This window comes from Equus przewalskii, chromosome 26 (assembly GCF_037783145.1).
Source record: "Equus przewalskii isolate Varuska chromosome 26, EquPr2, whole genome shotgun sequence".
Classification (NCBI taxonomy): Eukaryota; Metazoa; Chordata; class Mammalia; order Perissodactyla; family Equidae; genus Equus; species Equus przewalskii.
The window spans coordinates 15,630,842-15,649,515 of record NC_091856.1 but is presented as its reverse complement, the minus strand read 5'-3'; the positions used below and the strand labels follow the sequence as shown (position 1 = coordinate 15,649,515).

The window sequence follows — 18,674 nt, the reverse complement described above, 5'->3', positions numbered from 1 at the left end:
CAAGAGAAAAAAAGTAAAATTACCAGTATATAACATTGGAAAGAAACTAAATAACACCACACAGATGGAAGAGAATAATAATTGAAAATGCATGCTACTTAAATCTTTATGTTAATAAATTTTAAAATCTGCATGTAAATTAAAGACAATTTCCTAAGGAAATGCAAATTACTAAAATTTTCTTAAGAAGTATAGAACTTTAAATGAACAGACAACCTTGGAAAGGTAATGGAGAAAAATAAAATTGTTATTCGAAATGTAGATTAATGATTCTAGTTCTGAGTAAGATGGAATAAGTACACTCCACACTGTCTCTCCCATTGGTGACAACTATAAACTCTGTAAAGGTTGCATGGAGCCACTATATGGGGACTTGGAACAGTTAACAGTAGCAGGTGGCTTGGGGAAGAAGACTAGAATTCAAAATACCACTGAACCAGCTGCGAGTTTACCATTTTCTTCCCCTCCAGGATCCCCTGGGCTCAATGCAAGTCTGGAAGCCAAAAGTAGGCATAGATATGGACAGAGAGCTCTAGAGGAGGCATTGAAGTTCAGGCTTAGAGAGTGGGAGAGAGAGAGTGTTTGCTTTTTTCTCTCTGTTTTCATGCTTCAAACCTCCGGCAGACTCTTGGCGGCAGTAGTGATGGCAGAGGCTGCAATGCAACAGAAATCTGCAGGACCAAAACTTAGAGGAAGAACTTTCTCTTATTGGTGGGGTTGTAAATCCAGGAGGATGGGGCCAAGCTTCCCTGTCGTCTTGCCATTTGGCCCAAATGTGAACATAGTTGCAGAAGTGTGCAGGAGAATGGGGTAACTAAAGTCTCAACTTTGGGGGCAGAGGACAGAAAAGGGGAGCCACAGAAAACTGAGACGTAAGGGAGAGATCATGGGGAGCAAAGGGCTTGGGAATTCTGAGCTGCTCATGCACGGATTTGATCTTAATAAGTAAATGGACCATCAGGGAGAACACCACTCAGGTCCCAGACTGACCATGGGGAGCTCACACACAGGAAATATCCTAACAGCATTGAAAAACTTTGAATTCTGAACTAACATTGGAATCAACTCCCACATAAGGCTGATTGAATCTTGTGATCTGAAGCTCCTCAGGTTAACTGCCAGCTAAAACAAAAAAGCCAACACTTTCTATAGGACCTAATCAAGACACAGAATCTCATAATACTCAAAATATTCAGGATAAAATTCAAAATTACTCACCATCCAAAAAGAAAAAAATCACAACTTGCATGGGAAAAGACAATGCCAGATGACAGATATTGGAATCATATCACAAAGACTTTAAAGCAACTATCATACAAATGCTTCAATGAGCAATTAGAAACACTCTCGAAACAAATGAAAAAATAGAAAAATTCTTCCAACAGATGGAAGAATCAAATGAAAATTTTAGAACTGAAAAATACAATAACTGAAATTTAAAACTTACTGAATGGGCTCAATAGTATACCTGAGATGGCAGAGAAAGAGGAGTACTATCAATCTAGAATTATATATAATATTATATGTACACACACACATACATTATCAAGTGCTGGGTGGGATGCAGAGCCTCTAGAACTCTCAAATGTTTCTTTTGTGAATAAGCAATAGTACATGCACCACTCTGGAAAACATATTGGCAGTTTCCTATAATGTTAAACATACTTTACCATATGGTTTAGTAATCCCATCCCTGGGTATTTATCCTAAGTAAATGAAAACTTAAGTTCACACAAAAACCTGTACATAAACTTAGATGAATCTCAAGTTTTTATGTTGAGTGAAAAAAGTCAGTCCCCCAAAATTACATACCGTATAATTCCATTTATATGACATTCTCAAAAAGACAAAACTATAGTGTTGGAGAACAGATCAGTGGGTTGCCAGGGGTAAGGGATGACAGGGGGATGTAACTATAAAGGGAGCTTTTTGGAGTGATGGAACTGTTCTGCATCCTGATTGTGGTTGTGGTTACATGAATCTATAGATGTGTTTGAATCCATGGAACTGTACACACACAAAAAGTCGATTTTACTGTATGATAATTTAAAAAATATAATGTATAAAGTAACTATAGCTATAGCTTCCTCCAATTGGGTGTGGCAGTAGTATAGTTTGTCAATGGGAAATTAATTATCTTTACTGATCCTTTCACATTTCACACACTGGTGGGAGAAGGAAAAGAGATACAAATAAAAAGGATGTGCCTTTTTAAAAGCTTTTATTATTATTATTTCTTTTTAGCAGAGCACCCTGTAAAATAGTGGTTACGATCACAAGTGGAGTTTGGTTCAAGCCTTGACCTTGGAGGTAATGTCTGGAGAGATATACGATACTATTATATTTTTCACAGGTTGAAGATGATAAAAGATGAATACATTGAGCTGCTACTTCTAGGTGGATAAAAGAATTGGTCCTGTCAGTGAATCTAAAGAGCCCTTCAATGCATGTCCTTGTGTAAGAGAACTCGTCTCCCATAGCACCTTTCAAAAGCTGGTTCACAAATTCAAGGATGCAGGCAATGTTCTGGGCACACTTCTTTGTGGATGACTCTTTCTGGAGAGGTAAAAGAAGTGGTCCTTTTACATAATAGCCAGCTCAAAAAAAGTCAGCTTACCAAGCATTCCAGAAATTGAGGGTGCCTTTCAGCACCACATGAAAGATTCTCAATACTTGTGCCTTTTATCAGTTTGAGATGCAAGTTCTGTGAAGTTTAGCTAAGGATAATCCCAACTGTGTTTTGGACACGTGCTCATAGTGCTCAGACCTCTTGGAAAAGAACACCTGCTTTCCCAAAGACTGTTTTGAGGCTAAGCTACTTTTTATGTGAAAAAGAAGGCAAACAAATTGGTAGATGTGATGTTGGGTCAGGAGATAATCAAGACAACCCACACTGGACTTCAGCCACCCAAACACAAGGCAAAGGTGGTGATGTGGTGTGACCTGTGGAAAGCACGTGTCTTGGGACCATTTTTCTTTGAAGCAACATGTCTGAAGAGATGCATTTCATTATGTAAAGTGACCAATTAATGCCGGAATATGACAGACTAGGGAACGGTGCCAGGAGTGGTTCCAACAGTCTGGTACACCATCCCATTAAGTCAGAAGGTGAAGGACTGGTTGGATAATTTCCAAAGCTGGATTGGCTGACATGGTTGTGTGGAGAAAAATGCCAGATCTGAACTCCCTTGATTACTTCCTCTGGGGTTTATTAAAAGCTCAGGTTTTTTTCCATAGGAATCAGAGACCAAACTATCTGAGGCAGTACATCATCCATACAAATGCAGGGATTGACACAAAAGATGGATTAATATACCACCTTAACTGCAAGCTTGCACTGCCAGCAAGGGACAACACATTAAACATGCCATGCATTGAAATGTAATAGCAATAAACCGTTTATATTTCCAGAATTTATGGCCACCTCATATAGCTCTATTTCTTCTCCTATAAAAATGGAGTAACCATTATATTTATTTCAGGATTTATGACAGGATTAAATTATATAAAGCACATAAAGTGATGTGTATTTTTTAATTTTTTATCTGCGTCTAGTGTTATAACCAGATTTACAACGTTTATTTATATTTATTGCTTTTTAGTTGTTTGCAATGTCCATTGTTAGGGCTTTTCCATCATAAACTCCATCTTTGGGTAATTCTCCTTAAAGAAACATACAGGATGGCATATTTTCCCCACCTCTGTATGTGAGAGAATGTCTTTGTTAAATTCACAACAGAAAGATAATCTTATAAAATATGGTCACAAGGTGGCATATTCCTCCTGTCACTACTGCCTGTTGCTTTGATTCACTAACACGATGTCATAGATTTTAAAACAAAACAAGACATTATTCCCATCACTCAGGGAAACTGGAAATTTTCCTGCCTCTGATTCCCTTTACTGATCTTGATTCTTGACATCTCAGAAGGATCTCTGCCAGCCCCACTCTGTTCTCTTCCTCAGCCCCCTTCCATCTTTCCCCAAACACAAGTTTGTCCTATCTTTTTATAGCACACGCTTTAATGTAGAAAGAGGGTTGCAGTGAAGAGGGGGGTGAAGGTGAGTGTCCTTTATGCAGGTCCCAGTGGAAAGACAGGGACTGAGTTCAGTTTCTGGTTGATCAAACCATGAGAATCTGAATCAGGGTGCAGGCGGTGAGAAAAATATAATGCATCACCCATCCTTTACCCCCCAGCACACTTTTTTTTCACAGAAGTCTTTATTTCATGGGATGAAGCCAGGGCAGTTTTTCTCAAATCAGCTCCATGTTGTCATTACCGTACCTTTAGGTTGCTTCTCCAACCCAGTTTTTGGTTTAGTGAAAGTTTATCATTTTCTGTGTGGTATAGGCCAGAGATTTTGAATCTAGGCACTATTAAGATGTTGGACTGGATGATTCTTTGTTGTGGGGGCTGTCCAGTGCATTGTAGGGTGTTTAGTTGGATTCCTGGCCCCTACACTGGATGCTAGTAACACCATTTCTCCAATAAGTGTCTCCAAACATTGCCCAATGTTCCCTGGTGCAGGGGGTACAAAGTCACCCCCTGTTGAGAACCACTGCTAGACTAGAGAATATAACACACTAGAGAGCTCTGGGATGCCGTGCCAAGATTGAAGTAGCCGTGTTAATAATGTTCAGGCAAGACTTCTCTATGTCCCACTCTCTTACCATGAGGAAATTAACATAGGCCTGACTCTTCAGTCCATTGGAAGTACACAATGCCAGAATACGTTAGCCTTATACTCTCACCCCTAGGGCATGTGTCAGAATTGTCCAGGGATCTTTAAATGTGCCTAAACCCATGGTAATAACTCAAAATATTGTTACGTCCATCAATACTTTGAAAATAAGGCATTTACTAGAAGAGTTGATAGACGATGTTATTTAATGTGATCATAAAGAAGTACATGTATTACTATATGACAAATTTAGTTTTTAAAAATATTTTGACAACTGTATTTTAGTATAATTGGATTTTCTTTTGTGCCAAGAAAGGCAAAGATTCCAAGAAGGGCTGAGAAGCAAGATGTGGAAAAGAAAAATTTATTCTAATTCCCATAGGTGTTCAATTACAAACTCCTGCTAGAATTGGGCACTGCTACATAATTCAGCACAGTTAGATGTAAATATAGCAGGCATCAAGCAAACTTACTGTCCCAAACTAAAGATCAGAAAGCCCTTGCAGAACTGATTAATAATTCTTTCCTATAGGAACCTCCTAAATTTTAGGGCAGGCTAAGCTTCTCAGGGTTTTGTCTCTACCTTGCTTTTTGAACTCAGTTGTATTCCCATTGTCATGTGACTCAATATGGTAACTGTTCAACAAATATTTCTAGCTTTCTGCTTCCTGGGAATATGGTAGGATTGTACTTCCCTAGTCCTTTTGGAGTTAGACATGGCCATGCAACTTTCTTTGGCCAATGAAATGGAGCAGAAGTGGATGTGTATCACCTTTCGGGGCAACTTCAAGAGCCAATGAGCAATTCACTGTGTCTTCTTTTTTTCAGAACATTCATGAAAGCATATATTGAGAGGATAACCTTTATGGCTACAGGTTTGGGTTTATAGGATCAAGTTCATGTGGATATAACAGAAAAATTCAATGTAAAAGGGGTAGATAGGCAATCTGAGGTGAATATGGTGGTTCTGCTCTGGGAGGTCTGCAGGAACCCAGGCTCTTTCCTGCTTATTACTCACCCATTGTTAGAATATGAACATCATTCTCAGGGTCCAAAATGGCTGCTACAGTTCTGCCACCTATTTATGTTCCAGGCAGAAAGATGGAATAAGGAAGGAAAAGAAGAGACAACAGATAAAAGACAATGGCTGTCTTTTAAAAAGGTTTTCTGGAAGCTGCCACACAAAACCAGGACTTACAGATCACTGCCCAGGACCTAGCTACATGGCCACATCCATCTGCCAGCCTGGATTGGATACATAGTCTTTATTTCAGGCACCATTGTGCCAAGCCAAAATTCAGGAGCTCCACCACTGTTCAAGAAGGGGAGACCAGATGTGGTGAGTGGGTGACTAGGAGTCTCTGCCACTCTGAGCATATGACTTAAATTAGAACAACTAGAATGGCCCATCTCTTCATCCACACTGTGGGGTTAAGTGATGGCCATACAATCCATGCCCACTCCAGTGGAGTCGTTCTTTAAGGTGATGGTGGTGGTGGTTTTTGTTAATTTTTTTAACTGGAGCTCTTGGAGAAGTCTTTCCTTCTCAGGTCATAAATCTGAAGACAGAGACTAAATCTAACATGCAGAGAGCAACAGAAGTGAGAGAAAAATTGAAGACCTAGGTAGGATTTCCTTTTCCAAGCCTATTTGAGACCGGTCTACCCCTGCCCTTTCTCTGGTTTAGTTACATAGGCCAAGAAATCCCTTTCTGTCTATATGAGAAGAAGTTGGGTGCCTATTGCTTGCAATCAAAGTCCTAAAGCAGTTGTCTGCCTCCCTGGGTTTTTGTGGGGAACACATGTGCTGGTACACATAGTAGTTTCCATGGTACTTGGCACGTAAAAGTCCTAAAATATTGGCTCCTGATGATGTGTTTGAAATAACACAGAGTAGATGAAATTTGGACAAACTTTCTCTTTTTTTTTTAAACCTCAGCTCAGATGAGGTCTTGCTCATGCCCCGGAAGATTTAGACCTTTCTTCTTGCTCCCCCTTCTCCATTCTTACAATTGTCCTACTGCTTTGTAACTGCAAATCTATGTTCTCTTCTGATATCCTTTGAACTTTTGGAGGACTGGAACTGAGTCTTATTTACCTTTAAATCCTCAGTATCTACCATTCTGGCACAGTAGGGGGTCAATAAATATTGTTAGAAAAATAAACATTTGAAGACTATTTACGATTAAAGGTGGCAATAACAGCAACCAGCATTTATAGATTACATGTTGTATTCTAAGCACTGTCCTAAGAACTTTATATTTTTAATAACCCTTAATACGCTGTTACTACTACTCCATTTTATAGATAAGCAAACTGATGTCAAGGTCATACAACCAGTGAATGACAGAGCCAAGATTTCATCCCAGGCAAACTGACTCTAGGGTCCTAGCATTTCAACCAATACACTATGATATCTCTCACTGAAGGTATTTCATTAAATATAGATGGAATTAAATCATTTGATATTGGAGACAGAGGAAACTTTGAAATTATTGAATTCCATCATGAAATATATGCGCAAACTGAAGCTAAGGATTGGAAGTGACCTGGTTCAGGTGGTTTATATGACTGCAGATGCATATCTGCACAGGACTCCAGACTCCTAGTTGGAATCTTTTAACCAAGGACCCCACCTCTTATGCAAAGTGTGCTCCTCTTTGCACTTGTACCACTCCCTTTGGCATCTTGCTTTGGAAACCATCCTCCCCTCCCAAGACAACTTGTGTTTCAAAGTAGCTATGTGCCAGGTACCATTCAAAGCCAAGGAAATAGACCTCTATGGGTCTCACCTGTTGAAACAGTCCACAAGCACATGAAAGAGGACTTGGGAAAATGGACCCCCTACTCATTCTTCAGATCTCAGCACAAACTCCACATCCTCAGAGAAGGCTTCCCTGGCCTCTCCAAGGTCAAGTCTGTCTACCTAAGATTTCCTTCATAGCACTTAGCACCAATAGCTGTAACTATATATATTATTTGTGGAATATCTGGCTAATGGTCACCTCACTTGTTACCCTATGAGTTCCTTGGGGACAAGATCCATGTTAATTTTTGTTCCTCCCTAAATTGTTGGTGTCCTGACACGTAATAGGCACTCAAAAATATTTTTTGAATTAATGAAGGAATGAACAAATGGATGAATAAACAAATGCATGAATGATGCACAATGACAAATCATCCCTCTGGGTTGCACAGGGGTAGACGTAATCCCTACGTGGTGTGATCTGTGGGGGCTCTCAAAAGTCTGCACACTCACACACCCCACTAACCAGAAATCCCCCACAGGAAAGTCAAACATCTATTTGAGGGCTTTGGGGCACCGAAGAGGGAAAAAGAGATACGAAAGGTGAGCAAGCAGTTTTCAAATGATGCTTTCAACTCTGGCCAGTCCGTGTGTGTTTTCCTCTACAAAGTGTTTCCAATTACTGTGGCACTCTCGGTATCTGGATCCATCTCCAGTGAATTCCTCTGCAGCTCCTGCCAGACATATGGGATCAATCAGGGCTCCAGCGCTGGTGCGCTTGCTGCGGGAATGTTGACAGCCTGACAGACGCGGGGTTCTGGTGTCATGGAATCTCCGAGTCTTTGGCTAGATCCCGGGAGGAGAATGAGAGGGGGAGGAGAGAGATAGAGGCAGAGATAGAGGAGAGGGGAGAGGGAGAGACAGAGAGAGGAGGAAGAGAGGGAGAGAAGGAGGGAAGCGGGAGATTTTCCTTGACTGCCCCCTTTCCTTCAAACATTTTATAGGCTTCAGGGAGAGAGAGGAGGAGGAGAGAGGGAAGAGAAAAGACGAGCGCGAGAGGGATAGAGAGCGCGCGCGTTCCCTCCCGAGTCCCCGAGCTGCCGGAGGAGTCTGGATTGTGTCCCCAGTGTCAGATGAAAGGGCGCTGAGGCTCGCGGCCGCCGTCCCGCGCCCCGCGTTGCGCACGCCCCTCTGCGAGCCCGGCCGCCGAGCATCTCTCCGCGCCGGGGCCGAAGCCAGCGCTGCGGGCCGGCCGCTCCGTCTCCAGCGCAATGTGGCCGCGCCTGGCCTTTTGTTGCTGGGGTCTGGCGCTCGTTTCGGGCTGGGCGACCTTTCAGCAGATGTCCCCGTCGCGCAATTTCAGCTTCCGCCTCTTCCCCGAGGCCGCGCCCGGGGCTCCGGGGAGGCTGCCCTCGCCGCCCGCGCCCGGCGAGGACGCGGCGGAGAGCAAAGTGGAGCGACTGGGCCAGGCGTTCCGGCGACGCGTGCGGCGGCTGCGGGAGCTCAGCGAGCGCCTGGAGCTCGTCTTCCTGGTGGACGAGTCGTCCAGCGTGGGCCAAGCCAACTTCCTCAGCGAGCTCAAGTTCGTCCGCAAGCTGCTGTCCGACTTCCCCGTGGTGCCCACGGCCACACGCGTGGCCATCGTGACCTTCTCGTCCAAGAACAACGTGGTGCCGCGCGTCGATTACATCTCCTCCCGCCGCGCCCACCAGCACAAGTGCGCGCTGCTCAGCCAAGAGATCCCGGCCATCACCTACCGCGGCGGCGGCACCTACACCAAGGGCGCCTTCCAGCAAGCCGCGGTAAGGCGCCCGCCCCTCCACGACCCCGGCCCCCGATCCCCGGCCCTTCCCACTCACTACTGCCTACCCCTCTCTCAATCTTCGGCAAGCCACAACCTTCCCAAGTCAAGCGTCCCCATCCACAAAATCAGAGTCACACCTACCCTCCTATTGTTGTGGGGGTCCCATGAGATAATGGATTTTAATCGCTTATCTGGGTGACAGGCTCTTTAAGTGGGCGTCTTTAAGGACCCTTTTAGGAAGAGGTCCTTAAGATGCTGTTCACCTTCACGCTTGTAGGGACAGACCGTTCCAAGCCAGAACAGGTAAGTACATTTTAGGAAGAGTCTCTAAAGGTAAGACGTGGAGAAAGCTCAGTATTTCCCCAGTTCTCTTTTACATAATTTTATGCTTTCAGTATGCATTTCGTTCCATGCCCTTCTTATTTTTGCTCTGAGTCCTTTACAAGACTTTTAGCTTCTGGAAGAGAAGCCAGTATTAGATGATGGACTTTTACAAAATTTAACTTTTTCTGATTACAAAGGAATATATCTTCAATTGAAGAAAATTTGGAACATGTAGAACTGTCTGACACGTAGTAGCAATGTTTGTGGAATGAATGAAGTGAAAAGGAGGAAAAGGAAAAGAAAGCACAATCCCATCACTCTTAAAAAGCCACTGTTTACATGCTGTTTACATTCGCCCAGTATGCACATCTGTGCATACTTTTAACCAAATTGGTGTCTTGCTGTTTTGCAGCCTACATTTTTCATTTGTCATATCATGAAATGATTACATTATTATATGATATATCTAATATAATGTAGATATCGTATATCTCCCTTAGTTGCATGCTATTCTGTTGAATACATACATCATAATTTACCCGTCACCTATGGTCAGACACTTAGATTTTTTATTAAGCAAGTTATGGTAAACATAAATATTTGTGGAGCCCTTTAATTACTTCTTTACGAAGAATTTCTATAAAGTTCCCGAATTAAAGGAAATAAACGTCTGTAAATTTCTTGTACATATTGTCCAATTCTCCTTTGAAGGGTTGTATAGATTTACATTCCCACCAGCAGAATATCACAGCAGTAAGTTTGCCACGTGGTCACCAATATCATAGACTACTGTTTTTAAGATCTTTGCTAATTTGGTAGGTGAATAGAGGTATCACTTTAACAAACTCATATTTTTTATTGAGGATGAACATTTTCCAGTACACTTACTGGGTATTTGTATTTTTCCTTTGATAATCACTTGGTTGTATGTTTTGTCCATTTTGCAATTATGGCACATGTTTGGAGTTGTTTTCTTAATGATTTGTAAAAACTCTTTATATAGTAAGGCCAGTAACTGTATTTTGTTTATGCTGCAAATATTTTTCCAGTTCACATGTAAGTCAAAACATTTTGCTTTTATTTATTGCAGTGTTGTTAGATGGATGATTTAAGTTTTTATATATTCAAATCCATCAAACTTTGTCCTTTAGATCTTATATTTTCCTATATTCTTAGAATGGCCTTCTCATTTCCCGAATTGGAGAAATAATTTTCCATTTAACAATTTAATCCATACGGAACTTACTTTAGTGTGTGGTATGACAAAGATGTCTAATTTTATGTTTTAATAAATAATTAACCAATTGTCCCGGTATCATTGGCTTAATGGCCATCTATCCTTTTCCAATTTAGCAAATGCCATTTTTATCATATACTGAATGCTTATGGGTATTTGATCTCCCCATGGCTTTCTATTAATTTTTTGTTATCCTGGATAATAAGATATTCCATCCTCTTATCTATTGTTTTTAAACTTTGCAAAAATGATTTAATTATTATAACTTTACAATATATTCAAATATCTGGTAGTGCAAATTCTCTCTCCTTTTATCTATTCTTTTTACATCACTTCTTATGTATTTATTACTTAGGATGAATTTTTAATTCATTTTCACATATTCCAATTGAAACCAGCCAGGATTTTAATTTCAATATAGAAAATATTGAATTAAGTTGGGGATTATTTACATTTTATAGTAATAGTCCTTCCAAGAAAAAGTATGGTTTGCCCATTTATAACCAGTTCTTTTTATATACTTCAGTAAAGTTGTAGATCTCTAGTAATTAAATCTTGCATATATTTTCCAAATTTAGACCTAACTGTATTCTATTTAGACCTAAATATATTCATTCTATCATGAATGACATCTTTTCAAATTATATTTTAAGCAATTATTCTTGATGTATAGAAACATTGTTGATTTGTTTTAGCATGTCTTCTGTATCTGGATTCTTGGTGAAATAATCAGGAAAATTTCCTATAAATATACTGTAATATTTTGGTACATACCCTTCTTGACTTTTTGCAGTTGTCTAGGTAATAGGTATGTTTTCATACATGTATGTATATCCTGCTTAATGTTTACTCAAAAAAAGATCATATCGTACGTTCTTTCTTGTAACTTGACTTTCTATTACACCGTATTTTCTGTCTTCTTTCCATAATAAGAAATACCCTTCTACTTTATCATTTTTCATGGCCACACTGTATTCCGTTGTAGAACATACCTTTTTTATCATGTAATTGCCAATATTATATATTTAGGCTGTTACAAATGACACTGGATAACTAAATCTTTGCCCATATCGCTAATAATTTCCTTAACGCATATTTCTGAAGTGGTAGGTATTGTTGCAACAAAGACTAGGCCCCTTTTTTTTAAGGCCTTTGATACATGCAGAAAATTGGTACCAAATTGCCCTCCCATATGCAGTGCCTGGATCAGTATCTAGGATGCAGCCAAACGGGTTAGTATCATTTGAATGTGCCACCTCGACTTTATATGTGAAAAATGGAGTCCCATTTTCAATTGCATTTCTTTATTAGTGAGGCTGAACACTTTTTTTTGTATATTATTGGCCATATCCAGCTCTTCTTTTTTGACTATCCATTAAAATATTTTGGGACTATTATCCATTTTTCGTATGAGGATGGTTCTTTTCCTTATTGATTTGCAAATGCTCCTTAAATCTTAATGATATTAACTCTTCTGCTTCTAAGTACAAGACAAGTATTTTTTTTTCTTGGTGTTTCACTTGCCTTTTAATTTTGTTTCTGGTGATAGCATCTATCACTTTATCACTCCATTGAATCTTTTTTCTTTTCATTTGTGCTTTTATGCATTTCCTGTGAAGTTTGAAAGACTTTTGCCTTAAGAGATGAAATAATGCCTTAAAGATGCTCTCTGTTTATTGAAGCAGTTGCAGTGGGCAGGGTTCAGTTTTGCAGACCCAGTACTCTATTGGCCTCCAGTCCAAATACTCATGAGGTCCCGGTGTCTGGCCTTGTTCCTGATGTCCCTGCCTACTCCATCAGAGAAGATCCCTACTGCATCAGGGAGAAACTTGCCATATCCCAGCTCCTCTGTTTGGTTTGGCCAGGTTTGCCTGGGGCCTCTGAGTACCTTTGATCCAAAATAGTTAAATGGGTAATGAGTTGAGTATGCACTGCTCGCCTCAAGACCTGCTCTGTCTTCAGCTTTCTCCTTCCAAATGCTACATCCTGTCTTGGAAAGTAGAATTGCCAACGAGGTTCCCAGTGCCTTTCTTCAGTCTGGATCCATTTGTAATCAACAAACAGAAAGTTCTCAAAATTTGTGTCCACTGAACTTCTCCTTGACTGTATTTTTCTTTCTCATTTTGGTTTGGTTACGAGAAGGTGCAGGAGAGGGTTGGCTGGACTCAGTCTCTGTCTAACCTGGAAACCTACATGTCTTTATTGTAACTTTCCCAAACCTCTGGTGAGCATTCTTAGGTATAATTAAAATATGATATTCGGAGAAAGTTGATAGAAGATGACTAGTGTTTAGAAATGGCATCGGTGAGGTTTGAATGTGAATTTTCACATAGAGGGCAGGTAAGCATTTTTCGTCTCCGAATGAGTTTGAAAATGGTAAGCTGTGTGGCTTGGGCTTGGCTATGAAACTTTCACATTTCACCGTGGAAATTAGACAGTTCGTCAGTTCCAGTGTGTGTACGGAATGGTAATATCGGAAGGGCCTGTGATCTGTGAAATTGAAAATCATAGGTACATTTTTGAGGTAATTAATTACTTTCCCCAGAAAAGTTAGCTTTTCAAACATTTTCCCTTGAAAACTGAATGCCCACACAACTATACACAGACACAGATACAGACATACATGTAGATGCGTGTTTGTGAGTACACAGCTACCCCACACAATTCGAACACCTTACGCCTCTTATGTAAAATCTCAGGATGTAGAATTTCCTTTACCAGTGTGAAATTTGCTGTCATCTCTCAGCACATGTGATTAACTAAACAAAAAGTCTAACTGTTGCTTCATTGTTTTATTTGGTGTCGGAATTGTACAACTTAATGGGCAGTCTATGTGTGGACACTGTTATCACACTTTATTTGAATGGATAAACCGCAGTGTCGAGTGTTTCTTTTTAAACACCACCGCCTAGCGCTCATCAAAGAGTGCGAAGACTAAAGGAGTGAAATCTGTAGTTAGCACAGATCCTTCCAGAGACACAACCAATAGAATGGGGAGTTAGCACCTTGAGGTTAATTACATGAAAACCTTTTATGAAATTAACAGAAAGCTCGTCAGCTTTTCCTTTCCTGGGAATGATTGTTTCATAACGAACCTTCCTCTTGGTTTTTCTTCTCACCATGTATTTATGTATTGCCTTTCCTAAACTGCATATTTTGGATTGACCCCACTATGCGTGCAGGACTCTCCATCTCCTAAGCCTTTCACATCAAAGTAAAATCAGAGCCCCTCATTCCCACTTCACTTGAGCTAAATATCTGTTAAATAAACATAGCATGAAGCTTCCTTTGAAAAAAAAATTTCTGCTTTCTTCGTTGTTCCAGAGTTCTAGAAATATGATCCTCTGGTGGGGAATGTGCTGTCTTGCCAAAAATCTGAGCTTCAGATGGCCAGAAGACTGGGAATAGATAGGCAGAAGCTCTTCTTAGCTTCAAGGGAAGAGCATCATCGTTACATGTGCACACTGGTACACATTCACGCCTTTACCTGGAGAGTAATCTGCTCTCTCAGCCTCATGGGAAGAAAGTATTTGCTTTTAAGTTTTCCAATAAAACCTGGAGATGTGTGAGATGCCACTAGATTAAAACGCTGGTGAGTGAAAGTAGGACCATTTTGTTTTCATACGATAAAAGTATAATAGCCTTTGCAGCAGTCTTTCTGATGGCCCAGATGCTAAAAGAATAAGGAAAGTTTGGGTTCTCCTTTCCCATTGAAAGGGGCGGGGGAGTCGTACAATCTGCAGTGGATTCAGGTGTTCCAAACTCAGAGCATGATTTAGATGTCAAGAATGAATTACTGTTGCAGAAGCTAAGTTCTTTTTCAATACTGAAAATATATATTTCTTTTTTTAGATTGAGATCACGTTGGTTTATAACATTGTGTAGTTTCAGGTGCACATCATTATATTTTGGCTTCTGTGTAGGCTGCATCATGTTCACCACCAAAAGTCCAGTTTCCGTCCATCACCATACATATGTGCCCCTTTAGCCCTTTCACCCTCCCCCTACCCTCTTCCGCTCTGGTAACCAGCAGCCTGTTCTCCATATGTATGTGTTTGTTTATCTTCCACATATGAGTGAAGTCATATGGTAGTTGTCTTTGTCTGTCTGACTTACTTCGCTTAGCCTAATACCCCCAAGATCCATCAATAGTATTGCAAATGGCACAGTTTTGTTCTTTTTTATGGTTGGGTAGTATTCCACTGTGTGTGTGTGTATATATATATATGTATATATATATAACACCACATCTTGTTTATCCCTTTGTTGATGGCACTTAGGTACCATCCAGGTCTTAGCTATTGTGAATAATGCTGCAATGAACATATGAGTGCATATATCTTTTTGAAATAGTGTTTTCATGTTCTTTAGATAAGTACTGAGAAGTGGAGTAACAGGGTCATATGGTATTTCTATTTTTAATTTTTTGAGAAATCTCCATACTGTTTTCCATGGTGGCTGCACCAGTTTGCATTCCCACCAGCAGTGTATGAGGGTTCCCTTTTCTCCACATCTGAAAAGATATATTTCTAAATGTACCTCTGGAAGCATTCTCTCTTTTGTGCTTCTTAAACTTTTAAACAATTCTCATATTGCCTTGGTCTTATATGGGAACTTCTTTTGTAATCCCATCAGAACTTTAGAAGTGTGAATGAATGAATTAATCTTCAATGCATAATATAGACCCAGACTCATGTGTATTTCCTAGTCAAAAAATGGTACTAAAATTCTTGATTTGAAGAGAGAGAGAGCAAATAATTCCAAAATATTGAATTCAAATTTCTTCTTAATCTAGCATTTGCATATATTTTGTTTGTTAGTTTTGTTTTTCCCAGCAAATAGGACACTGTGGTATGTAATAAGAATGTACATCTACAGTTGCTGTTAAAGATATTTATCCTTATTAGCTGCCAGTACTAAATTATGTTTGGTTGAAATGCATCATGAGAACTCTTGATCAAAGACTGCAAATTCTTAGACACAGAGAGAGGATAGACTGCTCTGTCCTACCTTGCTTCTATGGTCAAAGGATAGAAAAGTCCCCCCCAATGTCCTTATGATACATGTTCTAAGAGAGAATTTCTCTTAATAGTGGACATGAAGTAGAATTACTAAATGTATTCATTCTTGACCAGATATACCTTTAATTTGTAAAGTGATTTGTAATTTACAAAGTTCTTTCATATTGTGACTTTACAGAATCAGTTTTACAGATTCAGTTTTACAGGAAAGTTATCAGATTCTGGGAGAAGTTAAGTGACTAAATGCTAATCACAAAGCTAAGTGAATGTCAAAAATAGAGTCAATCTAGTCTTCTGACTTCTCATCTGGTCTGTCTCCTCCCCTCCACTCTACCCCCTATCCTCACCCATGTTTTGCTAATTCCCTTTGTGTCTTGAGTTGCATCAAAACTTAGTAAGAAGTGGGAGATTCCATTTCCAGAGCTGTAAAAGTGTTACATAGATATAAAGCCAAAAATTCTAACCCAGAGGACATAAACCGTGGCTTTCAGGCCATATTCATCCCATGGGTGCATTTCAATCAGAGATACACACACACATTTGTGTGTATTTTGAAATATCCGGATATATACACACACACAATATATATATTTTAATTTTAGCAGACATTTTAAAGTCAAGAGATAGCATTTTTTTAAAATCTGACTTTTTGGCTTACTCTTGGCAAATTAGACTATGTAGCAGTTCTGGGTATGATTTCTCTCAATTCGTCAGAGTTTCCACCTGGCCCTTGGAATTTCATGTTGTGGTCCTTGATTGCTATTCCATGGTCTAACATGGACCAATCATTGACAGAATCTGAGATGGTATAATCCCTTCTAGTTTGCCTCCTGAGCTTCCTTTTTAACCCAGGGAATTAGCTTGGAGTAAGTTTAGCTGGATATAATAGAAAAATCTAAAGTGCCACTGGCTTAAACACGATAAACATTTATTTCTCTCTCAAATTGTCTTGAGTAGAAAACTCTAATATGGCAGCTCTATAGTGTCTTCAGGGATCCAGAGTCTCTCCTTTCAGCTCTCTGCTCCACTATCATCAGGTCACCTAATGGCCTAAGATGACTGTTGGAGCTCCTATCATCAGGGGCTTATTCCAAAACTCAGGAAGGAGGAAAGGGCAAAGACAGTCACATCACTCTTTAAGGAGACTCTGTGGCAATCCACACAATACGTCCATGTAGATCTCATTGGGGAAAACTTGGTCTCATGCTCACCCTTGAAGAGGAAGGAGAGATGGATGCTGAGGAAGTAATGAGCAGTCTTAGCCATACCAGTGTGTCAGGATGAGCATGTGTCTAACCAGCAAAATGTTTGGAAATCCCACTTCATTTCTCCCTCAAGTGGCACTGGCCTGACCCAGGTCAAAATGGAAGACTCAGACCTTGGCTAACTAAAAAATACCTTAGTCTTTGTGCTAGATTATACTTTCTTGAGTAAAAGCTATCTAAGTTCCAGAGCAGTCCATTTAAATCTGGGCAAAAGAAACCTCCTATGTTAGTTTCCCAGAAACCGGAAGCTTCTAAATAATATGGCATTCACTCCCAAATAAAAGATTATATTGAGAGTGATGGGGGGAAAAAGCGTATTACAAAATAAAATCAATATTTTATTGTTAATTTAGTAAACCTAAGTTAACATTTCTCAGGAAAACATAGTGCTTCTTTGGCTTTTCTAGAGTAAGCTGGTAGGTTAAGAGGCTTCTAAGTTAAGAGGATTTTCCGGTTCTGTATTGTGTGTTTCCCATAGATATTTAAGACTGTTCTCTAAAGCTCCCCAGGCCATACGAAGAATGGGTTTCTGGCATAGAATCTGCTTGCGTACAATAACCTGCTCTGGTTTGGAGGCCATGGGTGGATAGGTAAACTCTGTGAGAGCTATTCTTGTAGCTCATGGATATTAGTACAGCACTTGGCTTGAAATGGATGACAGTGTTGAAAAATGAAATCTGCAGCCCATTATTAGGTACAGTTTCTTATCAATCTTCATGAAAAGATTTTTAAAGAATTCGTCGTTTTTGCTATCCATCTTTCTTCTGAGGTCATTCAAGCAGTTGCTATTCTATTTGTATAAAGAGTTAAACAATAAAGATTTCTCAAATTCAGAGCCTTTCTTTCGTAGCTGCAGTACATGTGAAAGTTATAAACTTAAGGCTAGATTCTAATTACTACGTATGTGGAATTAGTGATAGCTACTTGGTTTAATGTGAATGGATGTAATTCAAAATTAATGAAAAAATGACTTCTTACAAGATTAATAGAAAGAAATATTTTAAAGAAAGTTTTTAGCAGGACTTACTACGTGGTTGAGTCATTTGACTAATTTACTTAGTCATTTACTGAGTAAAGTCCAAGTTGAATATTTTTCAAGTTGTAAGTTATTGCTAGAGTGTATAAAATATATTTTGAGGGACATGAGGTGATGCACTATTTTCTTAATTCCTGCTAAAATGCTCCTAATAGCAAAATATACTCTTTTTTCTTCTTTTTCTTTTTTTTCTCCCAAAGCCCCAGTGCATAGTTGTATATCATAGTTGTAAGTCCTTCTAGTTCTTCCGTGTGAGCTGCCGCCACAGCATGGTACTGACAGATGAGTGGTGTGGTTCTGAGACCAGGAACTGAACCCTGGCCACTGAAGTGGTAAGAGTGTGAACTTTAACCACTAGGCCATCAGGGCTGGCTCATATACTCTTTTCTTTTTTTATTTTTAATTTCAAAGATGATATTGGTAATGGAGAATGTGACTGAGGTGCACAGCTTCCTAATACTGAATCTCTAAATGAGACTGACTTGCCTCCCCAGGAGCAGGCAGTGCCGGGCACATGGAGCCTACCTCTGTAAAACTTAGGCGGCTCCTTCCTGGCAGG

General features: G+C 39.8%; 1 protein-coding gene across 2 annotated transcripts in view; it reads left to right on the top strand.

The window, feature by feature from the left end:
* The first annotated feature begins 7,777 nt into the window (after positions 1-7,777).
* The window catches only part of SVEP1 (sushi, von Willebrand factor type A, EGF and pentraxin domain containing 1), a 167,488-nt gene continuing 156,591 nt past the window's right edge, over positions 7,778-18,674 (top strand). For both annotated transcript variants that reach the window (XM_008513569.2, XM_070596344.1), the window contains exon 1: positions 7,778-9,230. In XM_008513569.2, coding sequence (XP_008511791.2) covers positions 8,700-9,230 — 531 coding nt within the window. In that variant the 5' untranslated portion in view covers positions 7,778-8,699. The remainder of the gene's footprint in view (positions 9,231-18,674) is intronic.